Source organism: Peromyscus maniculatus, chromosome 11 (assembly GCF_049852395.1).
Source record: "Peromyscus maniculatus bairdii isolate BWxNUB_F1_BW_parent chromosome 11, HU_Pman_BW_mat_3.1, whole genome shotgun sequence".
NCBI lineage: Eukaryota > Metazoa > Chordata > Mammalia > Rodentia > Cricetidae > Peromyscus > Peromyscus maniculatus.
The window spans coordinates 35,770,832-35,798,244 of record NC_134862.1 but is presented as its reverse complement, the minus strand read 5'-3'; the positions used below and the strand labels follow the sequence as shown (position 1 = coordinate 35,798,244).

Below are 27,413 nucleotides of genomic sequence, written 5' to 3'. Positions count from 1 at the left end.
TAATTCACATTTTACAGTGTGAGTAATTTTATGCACTCAAGTTAAAGGCTGTATTATTTCACTAGTTTTTGATCAGTAGAAACAGGTTTATGGAGCCACTGCTGTGGATCAACTGGTGTAATGCTGCCCTAGCACACACAGGGTCCTGAGTTCAAGCCCAGCACCTCATAACCCCAGCATGGTGGTGTGTTTGTAATCCCAGCACCGGGGAGATGGAAGCAGGAGAATCAAGAGTTCAAGTCTTCTTCAACTCTGTGCTGAGATTGAGTCTAGTCTGGGATATGTGAGACAGTTGCTTGAAAAACCAAAACCAGAAAAAAAAATTTATGAAAAGAAATTTGCTTTCTCACATCAAATAGCTGAAAATTACAATAGAGATCTGTGTAAGAAACACCTGAAGCCCCTGAAATCTTTAACATGGAGCAATCAAGGAGAAATATTTATAAGTTTCCACAGGCAGCCTGAGACAAAACACTATTGTCTTTAAACCCAGCTGATTGCCAGCAAGTATTCAGAGCAGAGCCTTAATTTTATCACCTTAATTACTTCTTGGGAATTTTAATTTCTCATAGTTGTTCAAATAAGTCTGAGAGCAGTTTATTTTTCTCTCTGGGCTCATTTCTTTGTAATAGTTATTTATAGATCCATAACCAATTCCTTTGAAAAATAAGAACTCACTTTCAGCAGCCTCTGAGGTTGAAAACACCACCCATGATACAGAATGAAAGACGAGCTCAGAGAAAGATTACTGTGCATCTTTGAGAGAAGTTTCCATCAAAGCAGTTTATGAAAATTAATAAATCTTGGGGGATTTGTGAGTATGGAATAATTTTAGGATTATGGTAGCCAGCAACTGTCTCGGAAGAAAATGGAGAGATTATGTTATTTATATTTATGCATAGAATATCTGCTTAATACTTCATGATTTCTACCCTAGGGGATTAAGAATTTCCCTTTTGACCTTCGCCCATGCCTGGTTCACAAACACAGTGTTTACTAACTCCAGACCAGCGTGACAGGAATTAAGTACTTGTAGCTTCTAAAGGAAAACAGTGGAGATGGGTTGTCTTGTGGAAGATCTGTGTTTGCTGAATTTGTGTGTATATGTGAGACTATGTTGCTTGGTTATGTGTGCTCATGTATAGCAAGCATATGTACCTGTGCATGCATGTAGAGGATAGAGCTCATTGTCCACTGTCTTCCTCATTGGCTGGTTGCCTTGGTTTTTAAGATATAGTTTCTCACTGAACCTGGAGCTCATCAATTTGGCTAAAATTGGCTGGCCATTGGGCTCCAAAAGCCGTCTTCTCCTCTCCTTCCTTCCCTTCTGCCTTCTACTCTTCTTCCTCCCCTCTTCCTCCTCTTCCTCCTTATCTTCCTTCTCACTCACTCCCCCTTCTAAGGCTACAGATGTGTGCTACTCTGCATACTTGGGTGCTAGAGATATGAACTAACATCCTCATGGTTGCATGGCAAGTCCTGTCCCACAGAGCCATCTTGCTAACCCTTTCCTGATTTCTGATGCAATAGCAACTCATTTTCTGTGAGGCAAGCTTCTGTAACAGCATGTTCATGTGCTTGTTAACAGTGATGCCGTGGTGGGATCATGGGAGAGGCTTAGCTTGGAAACCCAGAGCAATCTGAGTTGCAAGTCTGCCACCCTTTCTGTCTCAGTTTCCCCTGATACACCTGAAAAAAAGTTGCAAGTTTCAGATTTAAATATAGAATCTATTTTGCAAATGACAGAAAAATAAAAACCAATCCACTCAACTTGAGTCCTACACAATGGTTAGAAACTGTCGTTTGCCAAGAAATGATTTAGCTTCCTGAAACATATTTCATAGCTAATCCTTTAATGCCTGTTTTACATATTACCCTTCCCACTGTTAATATTGAGCAGTATTGTATGCTAGTAATTCCATGCCCTATATTTCAAATTGCTATTAGGAAGATACATAAATAACAATTTTCAACTGCTTGTTTATAATACCATAAAGCATTTCTTACCGTGGGGGTAAAGGAACAGTGGATTTTAAAAATTACTTTGGGGACAGAGCCACAGGGAAGCTGTGATGCCGCCTTTCGCCAACAGAGTCTATAAGGCCAATGGAAGTCACACTTTGCAAGCAGGATCATCAACTTAGTGTGAACCACCAAGAGAAGGGAGACTGGCCTTCAGTGAACACTTAGCCAGTGTGGCTGTGTATGTCACACACCTGCACGGGTGCTGTAAGATGTGTGAGATTCCAGCAGTTAGCCCTACCTGTTAAAAGGGGACCTCCTCCTCCTCCTCCTCCTCTCTCTGCTCTTCATTTTTCTCTTCTTCACTTCCTCTACTTTCTCCTTCCCTTCATTCTCTCCTTCTCTTCTTCCTCATCCTCCTGCTCTTCCCTCTCTCCCTTACCTGTCCTCTTCCTCCTATCCCACCAATTTTCCTCTTCCTTCCCCGCCTTTTCTATCTGCTCCTCTTTCTAATGGCCTTTCATTTTTAGCCAACGAAAGTGACCAATGTCTGCACACATATGGAAGTGATGTTTCTATACGTGCCTACGTTGTGCAATGTTCATGTCAGAGGAAGCCATCTGTCCCCACAACCCTGTCTCAAGTCTCTAGTGAAAGCCTTTGAAACCCTTTCTTACAGCAGGTGGAGGAGGAAGTACCTACTATGTGACAGGAACCCTCCTGTGTGACAGCACCCCAGAGCTGCCTTCTTCTCTGGAGCTGTACCTGTGACGAGCTCCCTGTACGTTTTGGTGCCTGGTTTCTCAGCCCATGGCTAACACATAGAACACCATGGTGTTACTGGGAGTTCTCACACAACTTTAGAATCAGGATCTACACATCTTCAGAGCTTGTAGGTCTTTGTATAATTCAAGCTTACAACCTAATTAAAGACCACAGATTGTATCCTCTGCCTCTCTTTTAAGGAGTAAAGGTACCAAGAGGGAGTAAATGTTATAAAAATGCCCAGTACAATTTCTGTGATGTCTCTTTTTCTAGACCACAGGTTCTCATAGGTCACAACCCCTTTAGGGTCACATATCAGATATCCTGCATATCAAGTATTTACATTACAGTTCATAACAGTAGAAAAATTACAGATATGAAGTAGCAATGAAAGTAATTTTATGGTTGGGAGTCACCACAACGTGAGGAACTGTATTAAAGGGTGGCAGCATTAGAAAGGTTGAGGACCACTGTTGGAGAGCTTTTGTTTGATGCATAGATAAGGACATGAAGGGCCACAGCCAGGTTCATCATCAGGGAACAGTTGAGATGGATAAGGTTTAGAGAGGGATGCAGGTATTCAAGGAAGTGACTGAGTCACATCCTAGCTCTGCCACTGTACCTGTTCTCTGCGAGACCGAACACAGTCCTTGGTCTTCTGAGGTACCTCCCCACATTGACACCCTCCCCCCCAATTCACCTTGGTGCTCCCTCTTGCTGAAATGTTTTGTAGAATATGTTAGGATGTCGCTCCCCCTTGAACCTCTGCACAGAATTGCCCAGTAAGACCTTTCTTTCATTTTTTAGTCTCAGTAAGGTCAGGATGTCCCGATGGCCCCAGATTCTTGTTGAATTTTGACCTGGTGCCTGAATGTGCAGCTCAGTTGGTAGAGTGCTTGCCTGGCATGCACAAAGCCCTGGTTCAATCTCCAGGAAATCTCCTGTGGAAACTGACATACCTAGAACACAGTGAGTCTTCACTCAAGTGTTTGCTACTGTTCAGCTTAGTTTCCTGTTTCTGTTAGGTCCACATTCGGGAACAGAATTGTGTTACCTTAGGGAAAAAAGTGGAGAGAGGCCGGGCAGTGGTGGTACAAGCCTCTAATCCTAGCACTCAGGAGGCAGAGGCAGGTAGATCTCTGTGAGTTCGAGGCCAACCTGGGTTACAGAGTGAGTTCCAAGAAAGACACAAAGCTACACAGAAAAACCTTGTCTCAAAAAAAAAAAAAAAATGGAGAGAGTTAAGAAAGTAATAGTATTCAGTAAAACCAATCATAATATATGGCTACTGGGGGATGGACATTTTCTTTAAGTGATATGAGTTCTTATAAGTTGCCTATGTTTCTGTAAATAACCCTTTACCCACTTCTCTCTAAGCAATATTAATAAAACTCACTGAGTCACACACAAAAGACATGGACGTTCTAGGACCATTTGGGAAGAGGAGGGGATCAGCAGGAGGGGAGGGGGACAAAAGAGTGATAATGGGATGTTTATAGTCAAATATATTATATGCGTGTATGCAAATGACAGTGAAATCATTTTAGCTATAATTAATAAATGCCAGTAAAAGCATTGTCAAACCACTGTACTATAACAATAATGATAGTAAAATAGCAATGAAGTATTTTTTAAATGAATGAACTGTGCCTGAGTCCAGACAGCAAAGATATATTGGGTTTGAAGTTTTTTTTTTAATTCTATGCAGTCCATTTCATTGTCTAATTAATTTATATTGTTATTTTAGTAAATTATCCCTGACAGACCATCATTAAGTAAATGTAATTGAGTAGAATTATAAGCCTGAACTCAGTAATCAGGCTGCTGGGCTTCAAGTACTAGTTATGAGACCTTCATTCCAGCAAGACATTTTAACTCTTGGATCAGTTTCTTCACTCACAAGGTGGGGTTGAAAATAACAGTTTAAATCATCTAGACAGAGAAAAAAAAATCACCATGGCAACATAATTCACCCGATGGGAATGGACTTGAAACAGAAGCTTAACATTTTAGGCTGAAATAAGCAACTTTTATGAGACTTGTTTTGTAAACGATACCAATGGGATTATTAATACCCTCCTGTAATGGGAGAGGAGAAGCGAGTATCCGGGGACGTATGTAGACTGAGGCAGGAGGCAGAGCCCAGAGAAAGCCCCCTCTATTGCATTCTGTGATAGACATGGTCCTGTGACTTTGGGCAGCTCCCCTGGTGTCTATCATCTTAACTTCCTGCTCCCTAAAAATGAAGATCCCAACTTCCGCATGGTAACATGGCCCTGTGTGAGGTAAACTCAGGCACAGGACTGCACACGGTGTCTCTTTCCACCCCAGAGCAAGAGGTAGCTCATTTCTTCCTAACAAATGGTACATTAAACCCCAGGGTCTATCAGTGAGGGTTCCATTAGGTCTGGGGAAGGAAGGGAGGTAGGGGCGGGGTGCACGTTCATCTTTTCTTCTTCCTTCTAATCTGTGTAGTTGAGTGAAATCAGAAGGGAAATTCAATCCCCTGAATGTAAAAAAGCAGAAAGCTTCTGAGAAGTCAGGACTTTTTCAAAACTAAAACATGATTAAAAATGCAAAAAAGCAGTGTAGATAATTTTACGGAACAGCAGGGGCGATTGGGAGGCACTTATTAAAGAACCTGTTAAAGTAATTAGCGATAAAAATGGAAATTTGAGGCATTTCTGTATCTCTTAGATCCCAGAATAAGTTCAGGCTGCGCTGAGTCACTTCCTCCCTCTGATCTGCTTCACAGCTGAAAGACAAAGGGACACTGGGGGAGGCTGCGGACTGAGGGTGAGCCCCAGAGGCCTTCAGGAAGTGCTTCCCCACTTGCCCACAGGTCTGCCCCAGAGGCCCCAGCCCCCCATCAGGTTTCCTAGATTCTGTCACTCTGAGATTGGGCTGTGTCTGAAGTATTGCTGTTGCCTTTTCATCTTGTTGAAAGACCCTGTCAAAAAAGATCTGGAGTGACAGCGGAGTCCCTCCTGCACAGAGTCACGATGCAGGTCACCACCGGCCACACACACTGTATTGTACTATTAACACAGTCCCTGTCACTTCCCCAAATACCTCTTGTTCTACCATAACTTCTTTCTTTGTGAGATAGGGTTTCCGGTAACCCAGATTGGCCTCCACCACTCTCTGCAGCTGAGAATGACTTTGAATTTCTGATTCTCTTGCCTCCCCTTCCCAAGTGGGATTACAGGTATTCACCTCCATGTACAGTCTATGTAGTGAGTGCCAGGGTCCTGTGCAGGGCTTCATGCATGCTAGTAAACACTGTACCCACTGGGCTACAGCCCAGCCCAGCCCCTCTGCCATAATCTCTGTTGCTTGTTATACCTTTAGAATTCTTTAGAATTTTCCCCTCATCTGTTCAGTTTAGACACTTCATTGATCTCATAAGCTGAAGGAATGACCTTCTATATGTCTCCCATAGTTCACAGTCAGGATTCTGCACACAGTAGAGGCTTCATAGATGTTTCTAGATGCAGAAAGAGTTCCCAAGGGAACTGTTCTCATCCTTGACTGGTCTCATCCATCTTCCCACTGGTCCTCACCTGCAGGTCTTCAGGACATCATTCATGGGACTCTGGTTGATAGGACCAGTACTAAATGTTCTGCTCATCCACCTGTTCTGGGGGGGCCTCAGAGGAACTTTGTAACCATCAAAGGCTCCACTCTTAGGCAGCCACTAGATAATCAGGTTGTCATGGCAATGGAGAACCTTGAAGAAGGTTTTGAATATAGTGGTGGAATGATTGTTTTCAAAAGAGTTTCACAATTTGGGAATCCAAAGAAGTAGAAAAGAGAAGGTAAAACCATGCTATGTACCAAGACCCCATCCAAAGTGAGGCAGAATGCTCACAGAGGACTGATATGTGAGGCGAATAGAAATGTTGTCAGGGAAAATAATCATTGTGGCAAGGATTATTGTGATAGACCTTAAAAATTAATTATAAAAGTTAGACTCAAGTGAGATCACACCATGGGGGATATATCTATTAAATGTCTTCCAGAAGAACGTTTGAAAGGCATTCTCTCTGCATCTGTCAGCAAGATGGCAAGGTTCAGATAATATGTTTTTATCTTTATATCCCAAAATGGAAAATAAGTCATAATTAATTAAACATCAGCCTTTACCAAAAAAGATTGTTCTGTCCTAGGCTCAAATTTTTGTGAATCTAAGAAATGACCATGCAATACTCCGTTATATAACATAAAGTTATATAATATTCAGTTTTATAATAAATTCTTAATGTATTAGAACCAAAACCCATGAAATGCAAACCCGAGAATCTGCAGCCGTCACTCTTGATGGAATTTAGAAGGGCTGGCGAAAATCGTATTTCTGAGAGGGACAAAAATGTAAGTCTAGATATGAGGCAAAAGTGTGAGGGGTTTTGGTTTTGGTTTTTGTGTTGTTGGTTTCTTTTCTTTCTTTCTTTTTTTGTGGGGGAAGATTGTTTGCAAAGTAAAACTTCCACACAGAAATTATACTCCTCAGACTAAGCTATTTGGGGTAATTTTATTGAGCTTCCTTTGAACAGTCCTCACAGCTAACTATGAAAATTGCTCTATTACCCTGCAGAAGGGATAAAGTGTCCCCATCAAGCTCCATCCAATTCACAGCCATATTGGAAACACTTCTCTTAGACATAGCACACATATAAGTTACAGCTCCTGTACACGATAGGACACTTCAGGATGTTGGCGGTATCCAAAGGTGCTTAACGTCCTGAGACCTCTCTCCAGGTTTGCCCCGTCGCGTGGGGTTGGAGGGAGGGAAGTACCGCACAGGACTGTCTGCACAGCGGCCGCATAGGACTCGGCCAGAGGAATGGAAACGAGCTCCTAGAAGCTTGCCTGGAGCCAAGCAACGGGACCTCTGCTCTGAAGGGAATGCGAGCCCAGTTACAACAAGACTATAGCTGAAGTCAGCAGTCACAGGATCCCCGAGACCCAGGTGGCGGAAGGAGGGGACCGACTCCTGAGCCATCGTCCTGACTTCTACATAGGGACTGTGACATGTGTGTGCTCACCCAGGAAGCACACACAAGCACACAGACACAATAAGTGATTATAATTTTAAAACTAGGAAGGAATAAAAAGATTTTAAAAGTGATCAATTCAGGATCCAGATGTGACATCAGATGTGAGGGAGGGGGGTGAACAAACAGTAAGCAAGTGCAAGTCCAAATGAGCAGCCAACCAGTAATACAGAGGCAGGGGTCAGGTGCTGAGCCTCCACAACAGTGGCGAGTGGAGAAGTCCCGAGAAGTCCCTTCAGTCCTCTGAACTTCCAGTCCACCTTCCAATGTGTTTCCACTGTGAGTCACTCTTCTCATTGCTGTGACAAAAATCCCTGACAAAGGCAACTCAAGGAAGGAAGGGTTTATTTTGGCTCCCAGATTGAGGGTGCAGCCTGTCAGGGTTGAGAGGGCAGAGTGGTAGGAATGGAAGGCAGCTGGGTGTCTCACACTCATTAGGAAGCACGGAGGAGTGAAGCTGGTGCTCTGCTGATGCCTCCTCCTCCTCCTTCTCCCCTCCTCCTCCCCTCCTCCTCCTCCTTCTCCCCTCCTCCTCCTCCCCTCCTCCTCCTTTTTCTTCTTCCTTCTCTATCTATCTATCTATCTATCTATCTATCTATCTATCTATCTATCTATCTATCTATCTATCATCTATCTATCTCGGACCTCAGCCCATGAGGATGGTGCTACCCACAGTTATGGTGGTTCTTTTCAGTTAAACCTCTTTTGGAAACACCCTCATGGACACACCCAGAATTGTGTTTCCATGGTGATTCTCAATCCCCCTCAAGTTGACACCTGAGATGAACCATCACACGCATATTGAGAGTAGTGGTCAGGGAAAGGTGGCGGGTAGCCTTAGAACTAGCTCACGTGACAGGAGCAGAATGGTCTGCTCCATCTCACTTTGTAATTAAGACAGGAAATCAAACAGCTGTGGGAAGAGAAGCCCTCTCTTCCCGCTGAGAGATTCTCTCCAGGAAAAAAAGGAAGAGGGCAACTTCGGTACATGAAACAGGACTAAGGGTTGAACGTGGGATAATTATAGTTTTCACCAAGTTAACAAAATCAGGGTGTTAGATGACAACAGGTTAAAAATATTATTCCTAGGGCTGAAGAAACAGTTCAGCAGCTAAGAGCACTGACTGTGCCTGCAGAGGACCTGGGTTTAGTTAGTTCCCAACACTCACGTGTGGCAGTTCACAGCTGCCTATAACACCAGGTCCAGGGAGCTCAGGTACCTTTAGCCTCCAAGGGCACCTGCACTCGCATGGACATACACAGTTAAACATAGTAAACACAAATCTTTAAGAATGTTCATCCCACCCTCTGTTGCTGAACTTAAATATCCACGTTGGTGGAGCCCATTATTCTGCCACATTCCTTCCTTATTTTCATGTGCAGATATCTGTCTTTGTGTGTGGTACATGAGCATTGCGTGGATACACTTGTCCCTGCATGCGCATGTGAGAAGCAGAAGTTGACATGCAGATGTCTTCTTTAGTGCTCTTTACCTTATTTTCATTTTCATTCTTACTGGTTTGTGTGGGGGGGGGTGTATGTGTGTGGGTGTGTGTATGTGTGTGGGGGTTGGGTGTGTGTGTATGTATGTGTGTGTATGTGTGTGGGGGGTGGGGTGTGTATGTGGGGGTGTATGTATGTGTGTGTGTGTGTGTGTGTGTGTGGTGAGGGGTGTGTGTGTGCACGCACACGCACGCACGCTTCTGTGCATCTCTACCTGATTCTTCACACTGGTTCTATCTCTGATCTTGACACTCAACATTCCAGCTAGACTAACTAACTGGCCAGCAAGTCCAGGGATCCAGCATGTCCATGTCTACTGGTCAGCTCTGGGATTACAGAGATGCATTCTGTGCCTGGCTTTCTTTGTGTTCCTGGGGATCAAAACTTGGGTCATCATGCCTGTGTCTGCTGATCCATCTCTGCTGCCCCAGGTGTTCCCCTTTTAATAGAGGAGGGAAATTGTGCACATGATTATAAGGTTAGATTAATTATCTTAAGGAATATGAATGAGGAAATGGGAGTCATGGCTACCTTATCCTTTTTTTGTTTTATTTGCGGTTTTTTAACTCTAATGCTAAGCTATTAGCTTCTAAGTCCTGGCAGGGAAAATGTCACACCCTCCTTTCCAAACTTGAAGAAGTACAACAGTAAAAATAAAAGCTGTTTATCACTTTCTTTCTGTGGTTTGCCCAGCACAATTCCCAGTGTTCCCCAGACTTCTCAGATGAAAAGCTCAGCTTTGACCTCACCTTGTACCACTAAATAAAGTCGTGGTGTCTTCCTGGCCTTAGCAATCACTACTTTGAAGTTAAGACATCATCATGTACTGAGCCCAAACCTAGAGGCAGAATACTGTTAAATGCAATAAGCCTTCAGTGAGCATCTGAGAAACGGCAGCATGGTAAATAATGGGAGAAGTGTAATGGAAAAGTCTGGCCCTCCAGCCTGGCTCCACTGGCTCTCATCTCTGCTGTCCACAGCCATCATTAACCACACAGCTGCAGAATCAGTCCCTGCCACTCTCCAGGGAGCACTCACCTTGATCCCAGATAAAGGACAGCCTGTCCTTGGCACAGTCGGTTGAAGAGAACATCCCTAAGCCTTGTCTTTCAGATGCAGACCTGTGCAGAGCATAGAGCTGGCTGCCTGAGGACTACTGAACACACACACACACACACACACACACACACACACACACACACACACATACACACACATACACACACCAAGAAACTACTGAGCTGATGTGTAACTTGGATACCAGCTGTCCTTACTTTGCTGGGTCCTTGAGCCTGCACTTGGTATTGTATGCTGGTGTGAGGGGTGTGTCTTGGCTATGAATTGTGATATAGCTTAGCTCTTCAAGAACTTCACTGCTTCTAATCTTGCACACAGTGACTGTTGTTGATCTCACTGAAACAATGCTGAAACTTGTCGTATATGCTCTCACATTACTCTGCTGCTGTTGTAGTTATATATAAGCATATAAATGTGTGTGTATACAAATACAGATACACATACCTATATATTGTTCTAGTCAGCGTTAACTGCCAACTTAAAATAGTCACTTGATGAAAATAGTCTCCATTGAGTAATGGTCTTTATCAAGTTGGTCTGTGGACATTTCTATAAGAGATTGTCTTGATGGATGAAGGAGAGCCCAGTATACTATGATGGATGAAGGAGTGCCACCTTTTCCTGGGCAGGTGGTCCTTGGCTGTATAAAAAAGATAGGTAAGCATAAGCCTATGAGTGACCCAGTTAGCAAGCCAGACTATGGCCTGGAAGTATAAACCAAATAAATCCTTCCCTCTCTTACATTATTTTGATAAGAATGTTTTTATCCCAGCAACAGATAGGAAACTAGAGCATATACATATATACACTTTTTTTGAATGTCTATTCTGCATACTGCAAGTGTTTATTGTAGTTGAGGGCAATATCAGCCAGGTAAATGTTATCTGTGATAACAAACCCCAAATGAGTCATGCTCAAGCCTGGCAGACATTGTGCCTCCTCATATAAAGTTCAATGGAAGTATTTTTGGTCCCAGAGTGACTGTCTTCCAGCTATTGACTAGGAATACAAATTGCCTACATTTGGGTGGCTCCATTTTCAACAACAGGTTGTTGTTTTTGGATTGACTGCATTAAGCCAGTGGAAGGGGAAAAATACATAGAGACCATTTAGGAGTTGTTCCTGAACCAGAGAGAGAAGGCAAACATCACTTGCTCATATTCCATGAGTTAAAACTATGTGTCATTTTGTCAGCTCTAGTTGCAAAGGATAATGGGAATTGAAGTCCACCTGTATGCCCAGAATGAAGAGTGTTAAGATTCTATGATATCTATTCAATCCCTTCCTCCAAGAAGAAACAGAAATGTAGGGCTAGATCTTCATTCTCATGGACATGATCTTCTGGGGGACCCTAGAATGTAGGGTGGGAAGTGTTACAGGAATTGTTCAGATCCAGTAATGGTGTACAACAGATAACATGTCAGAGGAAGAGGACAGAGTGATCATCTGGATGGGAATTCATCTGTGTCTAGGATGGATAACCTTTTAGATGGGGTTGTTTGCAGTGCACTTCTGAATAATGAGTAGCAAGAGCAGGAACAGAGTGCCATGGGATGGTGGGTGAAATCATCAACTCAGAAGAGAGAGTGTGCTTCTGACATAGTGGGACCTAGCTGGCAAGAAGGGAGGGTGGGATTGTCCTGACCAAGGAAGGAATTCGAGCCAACGGTTCTTCCAGCTCTGTCCTGGAGACTGGGAGATGTAAGGCTGGGAGTCTCTATTTCTGAGGCCAAGTGGGATCTTGGTTAGTAAGATCAGGTAACAGATGCTGTAGGGTCAATTTAAAAAAAAAAAAAAAGGCTTTCTGGTACGCAGTTCTAGGACATCATCCAGTATGATGGGGAAGTCAATGTAGCAGTAGTATATGGGTATACCTCTATGTCTGGGTTTGTGTCTGTGTCTGTGTGTGTGTGTGTGTGTGTGTGTGTGTGTGTGTGTGTGTGTGTGGCTTTGCATATATATATATATATATATATATATATATATATATATATATATATATATGAACTTTCTAGATTTTCAGGTTAAAGATTTGAAATTTAAAGTGGTTCATGTAAGAAATTGCATTCAGAGGGACCCTACCAGCGAACATGAACTATAGATAAGTTGTGTTGGAGAGTTTGCATTTAATTAGGCATTCTGGCTTACTCTCTTTGACAGTGGCCTTAGTTAAATTTTCCATAAGGGTTGGGGAGGTGGCTCAGTGCACTGGCCTTGCAAGCCCAAGGACCTGAGTTTGAATCCCTAGAACCCATGTAAAGCTGGACACATCTATAATCTCAGTCCTCCTACAGGGAGATAAGAGGAGAGACAGTCGAATGCCTGGAAGATCTGGTGTGGGTTGTGGAGAACAGGAAGCCCTGTCCCAAGCAAAGTGGAAAGCGAAAGCTAGTATGTGCAGCTGTCCTTAGATCGTCACACATGCACTGTGGCATGTTTGCTTCTGCATACACCACACACACACACACACACACATGCACACACACATGCACGCACACACGCAAGCACACACGCACGCATGCACACACACACACATGCACGCACACACGCAAGCACACACGCACGCATGCGCACACACACACACACACACACACACACACACACTCCTGCTGCCCTGACTTCCCCACCATAATGGGCTATACCCAGGAACTGTGTACAGAACAAAACAAAACTTTCTCCCTTAAGTTGCTTTTGCCAGAGTATTCTTTTGAAGCAATAAAAAAAAAGAGACTAAGTTCCTATTTCAAGGGAATAAATTGACCAATTGGATAAAAACTAGTGGCACAATGCGTCATTGAAGAGGGTAGGTTTTGACACACACATACTCATGCAGTATGTGAAAGGGTGACATCATATATCTGAGAAAAAAGAGTGAAGCGCAGTCATGAACTGAATGAGAAGTCAGATATCTAATCTACAGAGGCCTCTTCCCTCAAATCACGTGATCTACCACTCAAAAATCACCATTTCTTTGGTTTAATGTCATTTCCCATAACTGCTTCTACTGTTTGCATATTGATAAATGTATCCTTAGGTCTTAAAAAAATATAATTCGTTTGGCACTCTCTCAATCTCTTAAACCTATATATGGATGGAAAAAAGTCTAAGAATATCTTTTTCTTTCTGGACTGTAATGAGCATTAATTGGATACTCATTGAATATAATACACTATGACAGGTTCTGATTAGTTAACAATAGGGAAAATTCCAACGTTACCCACAGGCATCTTAGATCCCAGACAGAACTTGAAAAGGGTATTATAAAAATCATGCAGAAGCAGTATCTTCTAGTTGCCTATTGGAGCCTTAGTAGTCTTGAAAACTTTGAATTTCCTTAGCAACAGGCAGCAAGTTTTGAAAGTGCCTCTATAGAGAGGAAAATGATACAGGTGTGAAACAAACAAGCCAACAGGAATTTGAAACTGTTGACAAGGACAACTGCTCTACCTAGAACAGGAAAAAAAAAATACCATTATCATTGCATTAGAATGAGATATATCCCTGCTACAGTATACATTGTTCAAGAGGTATCCTTCAAAGGTTTATTGAGTGAATAGCTAACTGAGTGTACAGGGTTCTCATGAAAGTTTACTCTGATAATAGAAGCAGATGGAGTACAGTCATTTTAACAGACCTTGTATTTCCTAAGACAACATAGCCAATTTGCTGGCACAAAATGACCTGCAAGGCCAATCCTGCAATCTGAAATGGTCCTAGCATTCCCTGCTGGAAAAAAATCTAAGTGTTTTTGCTTTCTATCTATTTTTCTGTCTATCATCTATCTATCTATCTATCTATCTATCTATCTATCTATCTATCTATCTATCTATCTATCATTTAACTATCTTTTTCTTTCTCCCTCTTCCCACATGTGTGGGAGGTGTTGTGATTTATGTGTTGGGGGAAAGCATGCATCATCCCACAGCTTGCATGTGGCAGTTAGAGGATGATGTCAGGTGTTGGGCCTCACCTTCCACCTTGTTGGAGACATGGTCTCTTATTGTTCACCACTGGGTGTGCCAGGCTAGCCACCTATGAGAGATCCTCCTCTCCCCATCTCTCATCTCAGCCTAGGATTATAGAATTATAAATCCTTGTGCTACCGTGTTCATATTTAAGTGGGTTCTGAGGATCCAATCTCAGGACCTCACACTGCTGCTGCAAGCATTTCATGAGCTAGCTCCCCAACCCTTGGATCAGCCTTTCTGTACAAGTCCACTCTGTGACACAAAGGATCTTTTTGGCCCATTATTTACTCACTTGGTTCGAGTTTTGATGTCTAAAATCATAAAAATTGTAAGACAAACCAGGATACAGAAATCATTTTTAAAATGCCACCAGCCTGGCAGAAACATGACACATAAATCATAGGTCTTATTGTATTTGCAATTAAACAAATCAAATTTAGTGTCCACTGGAAAGCCTTAGCAATTAGTATAAAGATTAATATAGTGAAACATCTCCACTGTAGCAGGTCTCCCAAATAAAACTGATATAAAGAATGCACTATATAATTGAATAGCATGTAAGTATTAATGCACGAAATCTTCAGAGTCCCCAGGTCCCTGATGCAATTATTTTCTATTCACATTAATTGTTCCAAGCAGATGACGCTAATGACTTTCACTTATAAAATGTGTCCAAAGGAAGATTTCCTAAGATCAATGCTGTTTAGATATAAGGTCACTTTTATAATTATTCACTTAGATTTTCAACCATGCCTGAATATAATAAAATTAACCTTCTGACTATTTTTACTTTTTTAGTGAGAATACCAGAGGTTAATTTTCACACTGGCCAGCCAACATATTAGGGTATAGATGATTTTCCTATTATCAATATTCCAACTACTACTTCTGGGCTGTATGTCTGAGTGTGTGTGAAAGTCAGAGGTCTGCTTTGAGGGAAACCTAACAGCAGAGATGTTTTTTTGACACAGAGTCTCTGAGTGGCCAGGAAATAACCAAGTAGGCTAGGCTGTCTTGCCAGTGAGGCTCTGTGTTCCTCCTGACTCTGTCTCCCCAGCTCTGTGATTATAAGCAAGCACCACCATGACTATCTTTAAAGGGAAAAAAAGCCTATTTTAATTTTTTGAGATTATAATGTAATTACATCATTTTCCACTTTTCTTTCCTCACTGTAAACCCTTTCACATACCCCTCCTTACTCTCTTTCAAATATTCGACACTTGTTTCATTAATTGTTGTTATATGTGTATATATATATATATATATATATATATATATATATATATTCCTAAATGTATCAGTACAACCTGCTCAGTCTGTATAATGTTACTTTATGTGTGTTTTTAGAGCTGACCATTTAGTATTGGGTAATCAATTTGTGTGCTCCCACCTGGGGAAGGCGATTTTATATAAGTCCTGGAGATCAACTCAGTTTTTCGTGTTAGGACTACAGTACTTTACTAACTAAGCCGTCTCTCCAACCCACCCCATCTTCTTTTTTTATTTTTTTTCTTCTAAGTATTTCGCCAGGCAGACTGTCAGACTATAAAAACTGTGATTGTTGTCTATGAAAATGTAACTTGCAAATACAAACACACAGAGAGAACTCTGATGAGCGAGAATAGACTTGGCATGGGTTCTGACATGTTTTCTCCTAATGGGAAGTATCAAACTCTTTAGAACTCTTTCCATCTAAAGTCAGATTTTGAAACAAAGAATTAAGGGAATGCTACCCAGCATCTCTGCTTGGTTTTACCTTAGAAACTTCACTCATGTGTCATAGACCTCTCATCTGGAGAGTTGCTCTCAGAGGCAGGACAGGGCCAAAGTTTGACATCTCTGTGGGCAGACATTGAGCTGCATGCGAGTTTCCCAGTTGTATTTATGGAATGTTGCTTAGGTCGTTTTCTTCTTTCTAGCAAGGGTGATGTCACAAGATACACCTCCGAAGCAGCCTCGGGCAGATAGATAGCAACACCTTCCTTTCTTGTGTTCTCTGAAATTCAATAACATGTCCCCCAGCTGATAGAGTAAGCAGGAAGTGTCACTCTCTGCAGAGGTGTCGTAAATCTTGGCTTTGTCCCCAAGATAGCTTTTTGGGTATTGATTACATATCAAAGTCTCTGAGTAATGGTCAAGGGGCTTTTTATTAAAGCCCACGTCTCAAATTATCTCTCCCACTCTTATGATATATTATGTATGAACTTTTAAAAATTCATGGGCTCTGCATTTTCCCCCTATAGTTGAGGTTAGCTTTATGCTTGTTTGGTAAAATTTTAACCAGCATGGCTTTTAAGTCTCATTAGCCCAAAAAGAGTCACTTAAACACACACACACACACACACACACACACACACACACACACACACACACACACAGTCATATACATGCATACTGAAAAATATTAGGCTTAAAAAAGGGCATGAGCAGTCATGGATGACTGGATTTTTGTTTTTGCCATATAATTTTATCAGCTGCAGATAATATATTCTGTAGCCAATATAAATATTCTCAAGTTAAATTGGAATGACATTTCAGTAAAATACTGTCACTTTCTACATCTGCAAAGACCTCACAGCCCCTGATCTATACTGTGACCTTAGGATTACGAATCTTGCGAATTGTGTAGTTTTTATTAAAGAAACTCTTGGCTTCAGTCTCTGTGTTTCTATAAATCATTAAACTGAAACTGTAGCTGTTATATTGCATTTATCATAATAAGAATATCAGAGAACATGAACCATTCAAGTTGGCTAATCCAGAATAGAATGAGAACAACACATTCATAGCAGAGCAAACAATGCATTTTACTAATTAAAGGAATGTACATAAGATAATGTTGGAAATGAAGCCAGTGTGTCCTTTCCACAAAGGTGGGATTTAATAACTACCATCATGTGTTTATATTGACAACTGTGCTCAGTGGGATGTGTGGTGTTCTGTGGGTCCCTGGGAGGTTGGCTCCCTGTGCGGCTTTTATTGGACAATGTAGCGTTATGGCTAAGATTTGAGCTTGGAGTCTTACTTACTTGCCTTGTTGCTGCAACAAACTGCTGACAAAAGCAACTTAAGAGCAAGATGGTTCACTTGGGCTCCCAGTTCCTGAGGATGCAGTCCATCATGGTAGAAGGTATCTCTGCACGGGCAGTACCTGGGTACTTGGCACCCACAGTTAGGAGGCGAAGAACAGACAGGAAGTGGGACTGATGCATGAAATGTGTGCATGTCACAGGACATATTTTAGCCACATCCACCGAAAGGAAGACAAAGGAAGCTGTCTACCTGTATGCGTTTCCAGAAGCTTCTGTCAGTCGTCCCCAGGGATACTATGCACCCAGTTTGGGTTATTGTCTGACATAGTTATCTCAGAACTTATGTGCAAAACATCAGATACTGGCGGGATCCCAAGAGATGTAAAATAAGGTTATTTGTAAATTTATGATTTAGTTGAAGAGCCTCAATATGTGTGCACACACACACACACATGCACACACGCACTCACATGCATGCATTCATAATATCAACAACACCTAGAACTTCTCAAGTCCATCATATGCTGAGGACTATTCAGCCTTCTCCATTACCTGATGTAGCATGTGTCTCAGTGACCTCCACTGACCAAAAAGGACACTGGGACATGGGTTATGTAACTTTCCTTCCAAGTTCAAAGAGCTAGGATAGGGAAGAGGCCTGATTCAAACCTCAGAAATGGCCTCAGAGGTCAAGTGCTTGAGCACAGAACAGCTATTAACCAGAGTGGTTAAGGGTGGCTCGTAATAGCAAATGTCAGAGGAAAGCTTGACTTTCCAGACACAGAATCGGAATTCTATTCTACGTGCCTTTTAATGAATGCCAGCAATGGTAACAGTGTGGCAAGGACGGAGCTTCCCGAATGGAGAGAGCTCTGCCTGCTCTCTGTGGATCCCTCTCCAGCCAGCCTACCCATATGTTCTGCTCCCTCTCCAACTCGCCAGTGCTAGAGATGACGGTGAGTCCATAGCAGACGCTGAGACAGAGTTATCATTCAGAAGAACTTATTAGGAGAGCTGTGGGCTCAGAGCTAAAGCCCTGAAATCAGAGAACAGCAAGGGAGTTACTCACGGTGTGCATCATGCTAAGATCCTGAAGAGAGAGAGCTTTCACTCCCTTCTCTTTCCAGAATATTAATAATTATGGCACCATAGCGTAGACAATACAATGAGGTTTTGAAGGGAGAGAGCCTTCAATTCTATAAGATGAAGGGAACTTCCAGTTCTTATAGACTTTATTGCACACATCAGAAATCCTATCATGGAACGACTAGATCAGAGCCTGCAGCTGAGCAAGATCCCCCATATTTGTGTGCACGTGAAAAGCATGTATCAATACACCTCTTTGCTTAATCTCTGCTATTACTGCCAGCTTCGCGTGATGTGGGCTGACTTCCCCACCTCCCTGGAGTGTCTTACGTAGTATCTCTCTCTTCCCTCAAGGTCAACTCCAAGGGAGAGCCTGCAGTTTTTCCTCAAGTCTACCCATCTTCTACATTCTAGTCTCCTGTCAATTAATTCATCCTCTAAAACGCATACGCACTTGGGTAATGCCTGAGCCAGAGGGCTTCTGCTTTCCCAGGCTTAGACATTGAGTTGAGCTGTACAAACTGATATGGTTTTGCTAGACAGAATGGATAGGGATAGGTGGGAAAAACAGAGGAAATCACAACTATACTGTGGTACCCTGGGAGAAGGAAGAACAGAAAGTCGCCAGAACCCATGCAGAGTATGGAAAGCCTTTTGAGGTGTTTAGCTCTCCATTACCTGGAAATATGCAGACTCAGTTGCTTCCTGGAGAGTGGGTGAATCTATTAGAGCAAAGGCAGTTCTAATTAACAACTGCCACCAGATAAATCCCGTAATGGAACATGAAAGACTAGAATAGAGACGTGGGAAGCTCATGTGATGTTTCTGGAACTTTATATAGGATGAATTTTATATGTCTATACTAGCAGAGGCATTGATACTGGGTTATCTCACCAAATGGAACCAGTGAGGGCTAAGGATGCAGTTCAGTTGGTAAAGAGCTTTGCTAGTATGCACGAAGCCCTGGGTTCCATCTCCAGCATCATATAAACTGAGCATGGTGGTGCATGACTTTTAGCTCAGCACTCAGGAACTAGAGGTGGGAAGATCAGAAGATCAAAGTCATCCTTGATGTTGTGGTTTGACTGTGAAGTATACCCCCCTGTGCCCACCCCTGCCCCGGGAAAGGCTTGCATGTTTTAACAATTGGTTCCCAGCCCATGGAAGTTTGTGGAACATTTAGGAGGTGGGCTCTCACTGGAGGAAATCAGTCATTAGTGAATATGCCTTTAGGTTTCATAGCCTACACACCACTCACATCCATTCTCTGCTTCTTGAGTTTGGAAATATGACCAGCTGTTTGTTTCCTCCACTGTGTCTTCCCTGAGGGACTGTATCCCTCTGGGACTATCAGCCAAAAATAAACCGTTTCCCCCTCCAAGTCACTTTGTCAGAGAATTTTGTCACAACAGAACAATTAATTGAGAAACTTGACCACAAAGTGAGCTCAAGGGTAGAAGCACTGTCTAGAGAGAGAGAGAGAGAGAGAGAGAGAGACAGAGAGAGACAGAGAGAGACAGAGAGAGACAGACAGAGAGACAGAGAGAGAGAGAATAAGAATAGAGATGTTGGCTGGCTATAGATATCTATTGAGAAACAAGTACAGACTTACTTTAACTAAGTTACATCTAACAATATAGAAGGGCAACACTGGTAGATGATGCTGAAAACTGGATCTGGAGACATTTCTCCTATCATGATACTTAGTTCCAGATTTCAGCAGGGAGAAATAGGATATTAAAAATTCTTGGCATTTTTTTGAAAGATCACTTAAAGAGATCATTATGCAGCAAAAATAAAGTATCTATAGCAAGGCAGATGAAATGATTGAGTGTTATAGTTATTGATTAGTGAGCAAATTAAATGTGCCCTCTGTACTCTGTGAGGGTTTAAGGTTTACCACAAGTACTCTCCTCCCTCCATGGCTACCTGCCTGGCTCTGGCTGGGGTGTTTCTCACCATCATTTAGAATTGCATTCACAGGACAGTGATAAGTACTCAGGTACTAATGGCGCCCATAAAGTGTCAATAAATTGCGTAAGTCAGAAGCCTGACACCTCTCTGCAAGTGACACAAAGACAGATGGCTCCTCGCTGGAGAATTTCAGAGACAAGGCTTTCTAGAGATAGGCTGGAATTAGACGCTAATAGAGAGCTCCTATTCTCCATCAGGACGATGCTAAATTCATTTAGCCTGTCCAGTCTGCAGAGCTTCGTCTGTTACACCTGCAAGGTGGCTGTCGAGATGCACGTGGGTGTTCACCCCTTCCTCTGTTGCCTGTGCTTCCTGTAGGCCCCCAAGAATTCTAACCACCTGGGCCCTCCGCATGAGGTCTGTGAGCTCTGGGGGTTGTTATCATTCACACAGCCAACCAGACATGAACAGTCCTGTGCTGTTTCACAGTGGAGATCTGTGACCCCTGAGCTTTGCACCTGTGGCACGTGGTGTCTTACAAGGCTGCACAGGTAGACTGCAGTGTATGTGGTAGCTGACTCAGAATAACCTCCTAACCAGAGGAGAACCTAGGAGTGATATGGTGAGGCTGCCCACTCTACAAATAAAGCCATTGAGAGAAATAAGCACAAGACAACGAGTTTTGTAGCAGTATCTAACCTGATTGGGGCCATTAAGTAAAACCTAATGCTGATGCTCTTGAACCCTATAGCCAAGAATGTGTCTTCCTCCATCCAGAGCATCTGGGGTGTGTTGTCTTGTTTTGCTCTGCAATGCTGGACATTGAACCCTGGACCTCATATATGCTAGTCAAGTATTCTCCCGCAAGCTGTATACCCTGTCCCGAGTCTTGATTTGATATTGATTTGATCTCTTACCATGTGGTTGGATAGAATGGGAACCTAGTGTTGTGTTAACGATGGTGGTTTGAAATAAGCCGAGCACCTTCTGTAAATCAAGTTCTAACTATGTGCCTCCTGTCTAGACCCTCATGCCATTCCGTGGTAACCGCAGATGCCTCATCCTACCCTTGCAGTAACGTTTGTACTTGACCGTACATACTGTTGCAGTTCACTTTAAAGGGGGAAATGGGGCTGACAAAGCTAGACAGTTCCCTGGAAGCCACACAGCAAGAAGCATAGCTGAAGGGTGGAGGGGGGTTAGCTCAGGGGGTAAAGCGCATGACTTGCAAACCTGAAGACCTGGGTTTGATTCCTGAAACTCACATTAAAAACCAGAAACAACTAACAACAAAAAAAACGAGGCATGCTTGTGATCTCAGTGGTGGGGAGACAGAAACAGGTCCCTGAGTCTCATTTACCAGGCAGCCCAGTCTTGGCAAGTTCTAGGCCAGTGGGAGACTCTTTAAGCGAGTCTCCAAAGGAATGACATCCTGAGATTGCCGGGTGGTCTCCACATGCTCGAGCATATACATGCTTACATGCTCCTCCCCCTAAGCCTCCCAAATATGCATGTGCATGTGTGTACCGCGCGCACGCGCGCACACACACACACACACACACACACACACACACACACACACACACGCGCGCGCGCGCGCGCGCGCGCGCACACGTTTGGCAGAGCCTAAGGTCTGCTTGGTTCCCAAGCCTGAGCTTCTGGCCACTTAACTCTAACTGCATTGGGTGTTTACTTCTTCTTAAGCCAGGATTTTACTCAGCCCTGTCCCGCTTTTACAGGAACACCTCCAGAATGCCAAGTCAGGAACCCCCGCCTTGAAACACTCTGGCTCGGGCTTAGTCATCCCCGACCACCTCTGTCCTGGAAACAGCTGCAGCAGCAGTGAGCTGTCGCTGTCCAGCACCTGCAGCGAGTGCTCCAGTGGCGCCTCCCACACGTGGCAGGACAGGAAGCTCCTTGGGAAAAGGGTAAGGCTCCTGCCCGTCAAGTCAGCCCCAGGGAGAAGAGACAGGAAGAGAATCCTGGGCTCGCTGGGACTTGGTCACAGAGGCACAGGGGGTGCTGGGGAGGAAATGACCATCTGCTAAATGTTTGCCCGTGGACTGTGGAGACTGCCACCAATCAATGCTGTGGGCTCATAAAACACGAAGCAGGATGGGGCTGTACATCAGAGAACTGCGGAGCAGACAGATTAATTACTGGGACAGGACATAGGGAGCAAGGTTTTTGGTGAAAGGGGGGCGGGGGGCAGGCTGTTCCTACTTACATGCCAGGAGTTCTTGTTTCATTTTATTACTCTGTTTGTGTGTGTGTGTGTGTGTGCGCGCGCGCGTGCGTGCATGCGTGCATGCATGTAATTGGTGTCTATGGAATCTAAAAGTCAGCCTTTGCTATCCTTCCTCAGGGCCTGTCCATGTTATTGTATAAGACACTGTCTGTCTCTGGTATGGAACTTGAACTTGTCCATTTGGCTGCTCTGACTGGCTGGTGAGCCCCAGGGTTCCATTGGCCTCTGCCGCTTCAGCACTGATATTCCACCCCCAGCTTTCCTGTGTTGGTTCTGGGGATCTGACCTCGGGTTCTTGTTCTCATACAACAAACGCTTTACTGGCCAAACCGTCTCCCTAGGCCTTTTCCGGGGCGTGGGGTGACAGTCACTCCTGCAAGAGCGCCTCCCATCTGCACGGAGCTCACAGGGCTGCAGAAGCCCCTGGGCAAGCTTCCTTGCATGTTGGAACCAGCCGAGTCTTTCAAAATAGCTGTTTTAGCAGCTCCCCAGTGTTAAAGGAAAGCAAAGTGCACCAGGATGGAAACTGCACATCTGAGTATTCAGGGGTGACTTTTCTACAGTTCGGATGAGTTTCAGCCATACTTTCAGCCGTTTGGAAACCGGGAAAACTCCAGAACTCCTAGGCTCTGCTGGTGAGGGAGTAACTTTGTCATCTGCTGAACCAGAGCTCCGAGAAAGATTTCCAGCTAGCACTTTGAGGCTCTTCCTCTAGACTTGGGCTTCTAATGCAAAACAGAGCTCCAGCTGCATTATGTAAATCGCTCAAAAGGAGTAGTTCAGAGCTCTGAATAATGGCTGCCAGGGCCCTGGCCAAGCAGAGGTTTTCTTCTCTCGCTGTGTTCCTGAAAGTTATTAACTCCCATGAGCCCCTCGGATTCTCATGATGTCTCTTTAAAGATTTGTTTTATTTATTTTTGTGTGTGTGTGTGTGTGTGTGTGTGTGTGTGTGTGTGTGTATGCATTTACTTTTAGCCACAGAGGCCAAAAGAAGGCACTAGGTCCCTTATAATGAGAGTTATGGGTGGGTGTGAGCCCCCTCCCCTCGATGTGGGTGCTGCGAGCTAACCTTGAGTGCTCTGAGAGAGCAACCAATGCTCTGAAGTGCTGTGAAGCCTTCTTTTCCACCCTCTTTGCACTGCAATCTCGTACTGCTTCCCCCTCTCTCCAGTGGTCTTTCCTAACTCCCTTTATTTGTGTGTGTGTGTGTGTGTGTGTGTGTGTGTGTGTGTGTGTGTGTGTGTGTGTTTGTGGAGGTGCACATGTGTATGTGCATGTTTGTCTGGAGGCCAAAGGACAGCCTCACGTTGTTCCTTGGGAGCCTTCTACCCTTCTTTCAATTTATTTATTTTTATTTTTGAGTCAGGACCTCTCATTGACCAGGACTCTGGGAGCGGGCTAGGCTGGCTGGCTGGCCAGCAAACCCCCGGGATCCACTTGATAGCACTAGGATTAAAAGAACCCACTATTATGCCCAACCTTTTTATTTGGATTCTAGGGGTCAAATTTGGGTTCTTATGGTTGCATGACAAGAACCATCTGAAAATTATACCTACCCATCTAATAAATAATTGGTGGGCATTCTCCTAATTAGGGCAGTTTTTGGTATATAAAGGTAATCTCTCACCTGAAACAGGAGAAAAAATGCTTTAAAATCCTTCAGGGACACTCAGATGGCCATCCAGCTATAATCCAAGTATACCTGTGACAATTTACAGCCTATGAACACTCACAGCATACACTTTTAATTCTCAGGGTCCCAGCAGCTCTATCTGGACCCTTGAGACATTTTAAAGTTATATTATTTATAGAATTTCTACAGTTTGTTCTTAGTGTCAGGTGTTCATTTACTATTGGCTTACATAATAAATCACAGGATTCTGAACAGGAACACATTGCTAAATTATATAATAATAAATGTGTAACAGCTTTTTTGAGCTCACAACTGTTTTTTAAATATCGTTTGTTGTAGAAAAGCTTGTATAAAATTCACTAGCCTGTCTCAACAGGGAAATCTGGCTCTTATAGATTCGGTTACTACCATATGTGGCCTACTCTTAAAAGTACTGAACAAAAATTAACTGATTTAATGCTAATAACATATTTAAGGTTCTGGGGATCAAACTCAGGTCCTCGGGTTTACACACACGTTCTCTGCTGACTGAGCTATTCTCCAGCCATGATTCTCCCCAGTTTTCAGTTAAGAAAACCCAGGTTCTGAGAGTATGAATATCTGACCCAAGAACCCAGTAGTGCATGAGTTCTAGAATCTTCACTGTTGATGGTTCTGTTATCTGGGCCTTGTTGAGTCACCCTCACACACACAGGGGTTGGACCTGTTATTGGCATGGAGTTATTCCCACGAACACCAACAATCCTTTCTACTAAAAAATAAATGAAATTTAACACTTTCCCGCCAAGGGATAGAAAGGTAGTAAGGACATTAAACCTTGCACCTAGCTTATCAGAAGCATCCTTCAGTCTTCTTTGCTGCTCCCTAAGAACTCGTGTCCAACTTTGTTGAACAAAGAATGTAGCAATTTCAGGAAAATGGCCCGGCCATGTTCTCATACTCTCATGTGCTCCTGCCACCTTTCAAGACTGATTCAAACTTTTCTCAACTCACTTACCAGTGTAACCTCCTGTGGGAGACTTAGGGGGCGGGGATGTGGCCTGTCTCCTCAGGAGATGCACGCCTCTGGCTTTAGTGCTGTATTAAAATACAGCATGAACAGGCTCTGGATGGGAGAGGTGGGTGGGCAGGAGCTGAGCTTCCCTTCCGGGGGTTAAACAGATCTTCCACTGCCAAGCTCTCCCAGGGCCCTGTCTTCTGGCTTCTCATCTCTGCTGTCAGTGTGACTCCCGGGACCATGGGAAATCTTAGAAACACACACTGTGGAAGCCCCTTCTCTGTTCGACCTGGAATACCCCAGCTCTCTGATGGGATTTCTTCCAAGGGAGCTTGGAATGGTGCAATTTCCTAAAATTAGAGAACAAAACCCCAAGAGGAAAAGGGCAGTGTCAGCAAATCACATCAGTCCACAGCAGCTCCAGGCACCGGAGGGTTTGCTGAAGAAAATAAATAATTGGACTTCAAGACAAATAAATGTGTGTGTTGGAGATAGCAAGAGTCAATTTCATGAAAATGGCTTAGATATAATCCAGTGTCCACAGCTTACCAAACAGCTCGTGTTCTGATGGAAGTTGTTGGTACTTTTTAATGTCTGTGTTTAGTTAATATTCAGACTTGTTGGCAGGGGGTAGCTGGTATAGAGATCCTCTGAAATAGCCGTATTTGTTCCGGAAGTCATCCACCATTAGTCATTTTGAAAGGTCCCCAGCAGGGCTGGAGAGATGGCCCTGTGATGAAGCATGTATATTGCTCTTGCTTGCAGAAGACCCCATTCAGTTCCCATCAGCCATACTGGACAGCTCACAACCACCAGCTCCAGGAACTCAAACACCCTCTTCTGGCCCCTAGGAGTACCTGTACTCATGTGCACATACCCACACACAGACACATACATACACATACATGTGATTAAAAACAAAATGATAATTTCTCAAGCAGGTCAGCTAGTTTCTTATTTAAACTCTGAAATGCCACTGGAGCAATGTATTAAGAAAACCCATGATTTCTGTATAACACCAGATAATATAGAAAGGAGACTGAAAGTTAAGCTAGATGCAGTGATACAGCATCCAGATGAAGAATGCAGACTCCAGAGCTGGCAATTCAAGTTCATATTTCACTCTTGCCACTTTGGAATGGAAACAAATTTGACAGGGTTATAGAACGTTACAGGAAGAAAAAAAAAAGCTGAGTCCCAATGTTTGCTCCAAATCTTCTATCTCTGAGACCTGCCACAGAGCAGGCTTGCTGGACCTCAGGGTCCCACAGCAAAATGAAGAAGTCCTGGTGTCTCTTGTGGTGGTCTGAGGACGCAGCTGCAGCAGCATGCCAGCGGTTGCTATATGGCAGGTGCCCAGTGCACAGTGGCTTTCTCCTTCACTTCTCTGCTTCTTGTTGCCAATTCTGTGAAAGAAAAAAAAAAACACAGAGGTGGGGAACACTGTCTTTCACTGCCCATCCACTTTTTTTCTTTTTTAAAATAAGGCTGGCATTTGAGTAGGTTCAAGGGCAAGAAGTTGGCCTGCTGACGTCAGTAGAAGAGTAATTGCCACGGGGATGGGGTTGCCTATGGTCAGTTATTCAGGTCGATATGCACACACTTCTCTGCAGGTGCATGGGATAACTTCAGACCCTGTTCCCAGACATTCACAGAGCGATCAAATGTTCTCATGGCATGGTGAACTGTTTCCTCTGCTGGCTCCTTCCTCTGCTGTGCCTGGCCTCCCTACAGTGAGGCTGGGTTGTCTTCTGCCCATTCCCTAAGTGCAACTTGGGCACACTTTCCTGACTTGTGTCCTTGACCATTCTGTGTCTTCTGCCTGGGAGACAGTTCCTCACTTAGAACTTTAGGTAAACCCACATGTCATTCACAGACTAATTACATTAAATAATCAGCTGGGCGGTGGTGGCGCACGCCTTTAATCCCAGCACTTGGGAGGCAGAGCCAGGCAAATCACTGTGAGTTTGAGGCCAGTCTGGGCTACAGAGTGAGTTCCAGGACAGGCACCAAAACTGCACAGAGAAAACCTGTCTCGAAAAACCAAAAAACAAACAAACAAATGACTTGCCTGTATACTTCTCACCATCTCTCCAAATAGACCCCTGGGTCCTCCTGTGAATCTCTAGAATATCCACCCTATTCCCACTTCTCAGATGTGTTTTCTTGACACA

The 27,413-nt window shown here is 43.6% G+C and overlaps 1 protein-coding gene across 18 annotated transcripts in view; it reads left to right on the top strand.

Moving 5' to 3' along the window:
* The window catches only part of Nckap5 (NCK associated protein 5), a 934,454-nt gene that overhangs the window by 790,790 nt on the left and 116,251 nt on the right, over window positions 1-27,413 (top strand). For 14 of the 18 annotated variants that reach the window (XM_076547253.1, XM_076547265.1, XM_042258032.2 and 11 more), the window contains one exon: window positions 22,101-22,289. The exons of 3 other annotated variants lie outside the window; for them this stretch is intronic. In XM_076547253.1, the coding sequence (XP_076403368.1) occupies window positions 22,101-22,289 (189 nt within the window). Of the gene's footprint in view, window positions 1-16,090; window positions 16,193-22,100; window positions 22,290-27,413 lie in introns of all 18 variants that reach the window. One more of the 18 variants, XM_076547268.1, reaches the window with a different exon arrangement.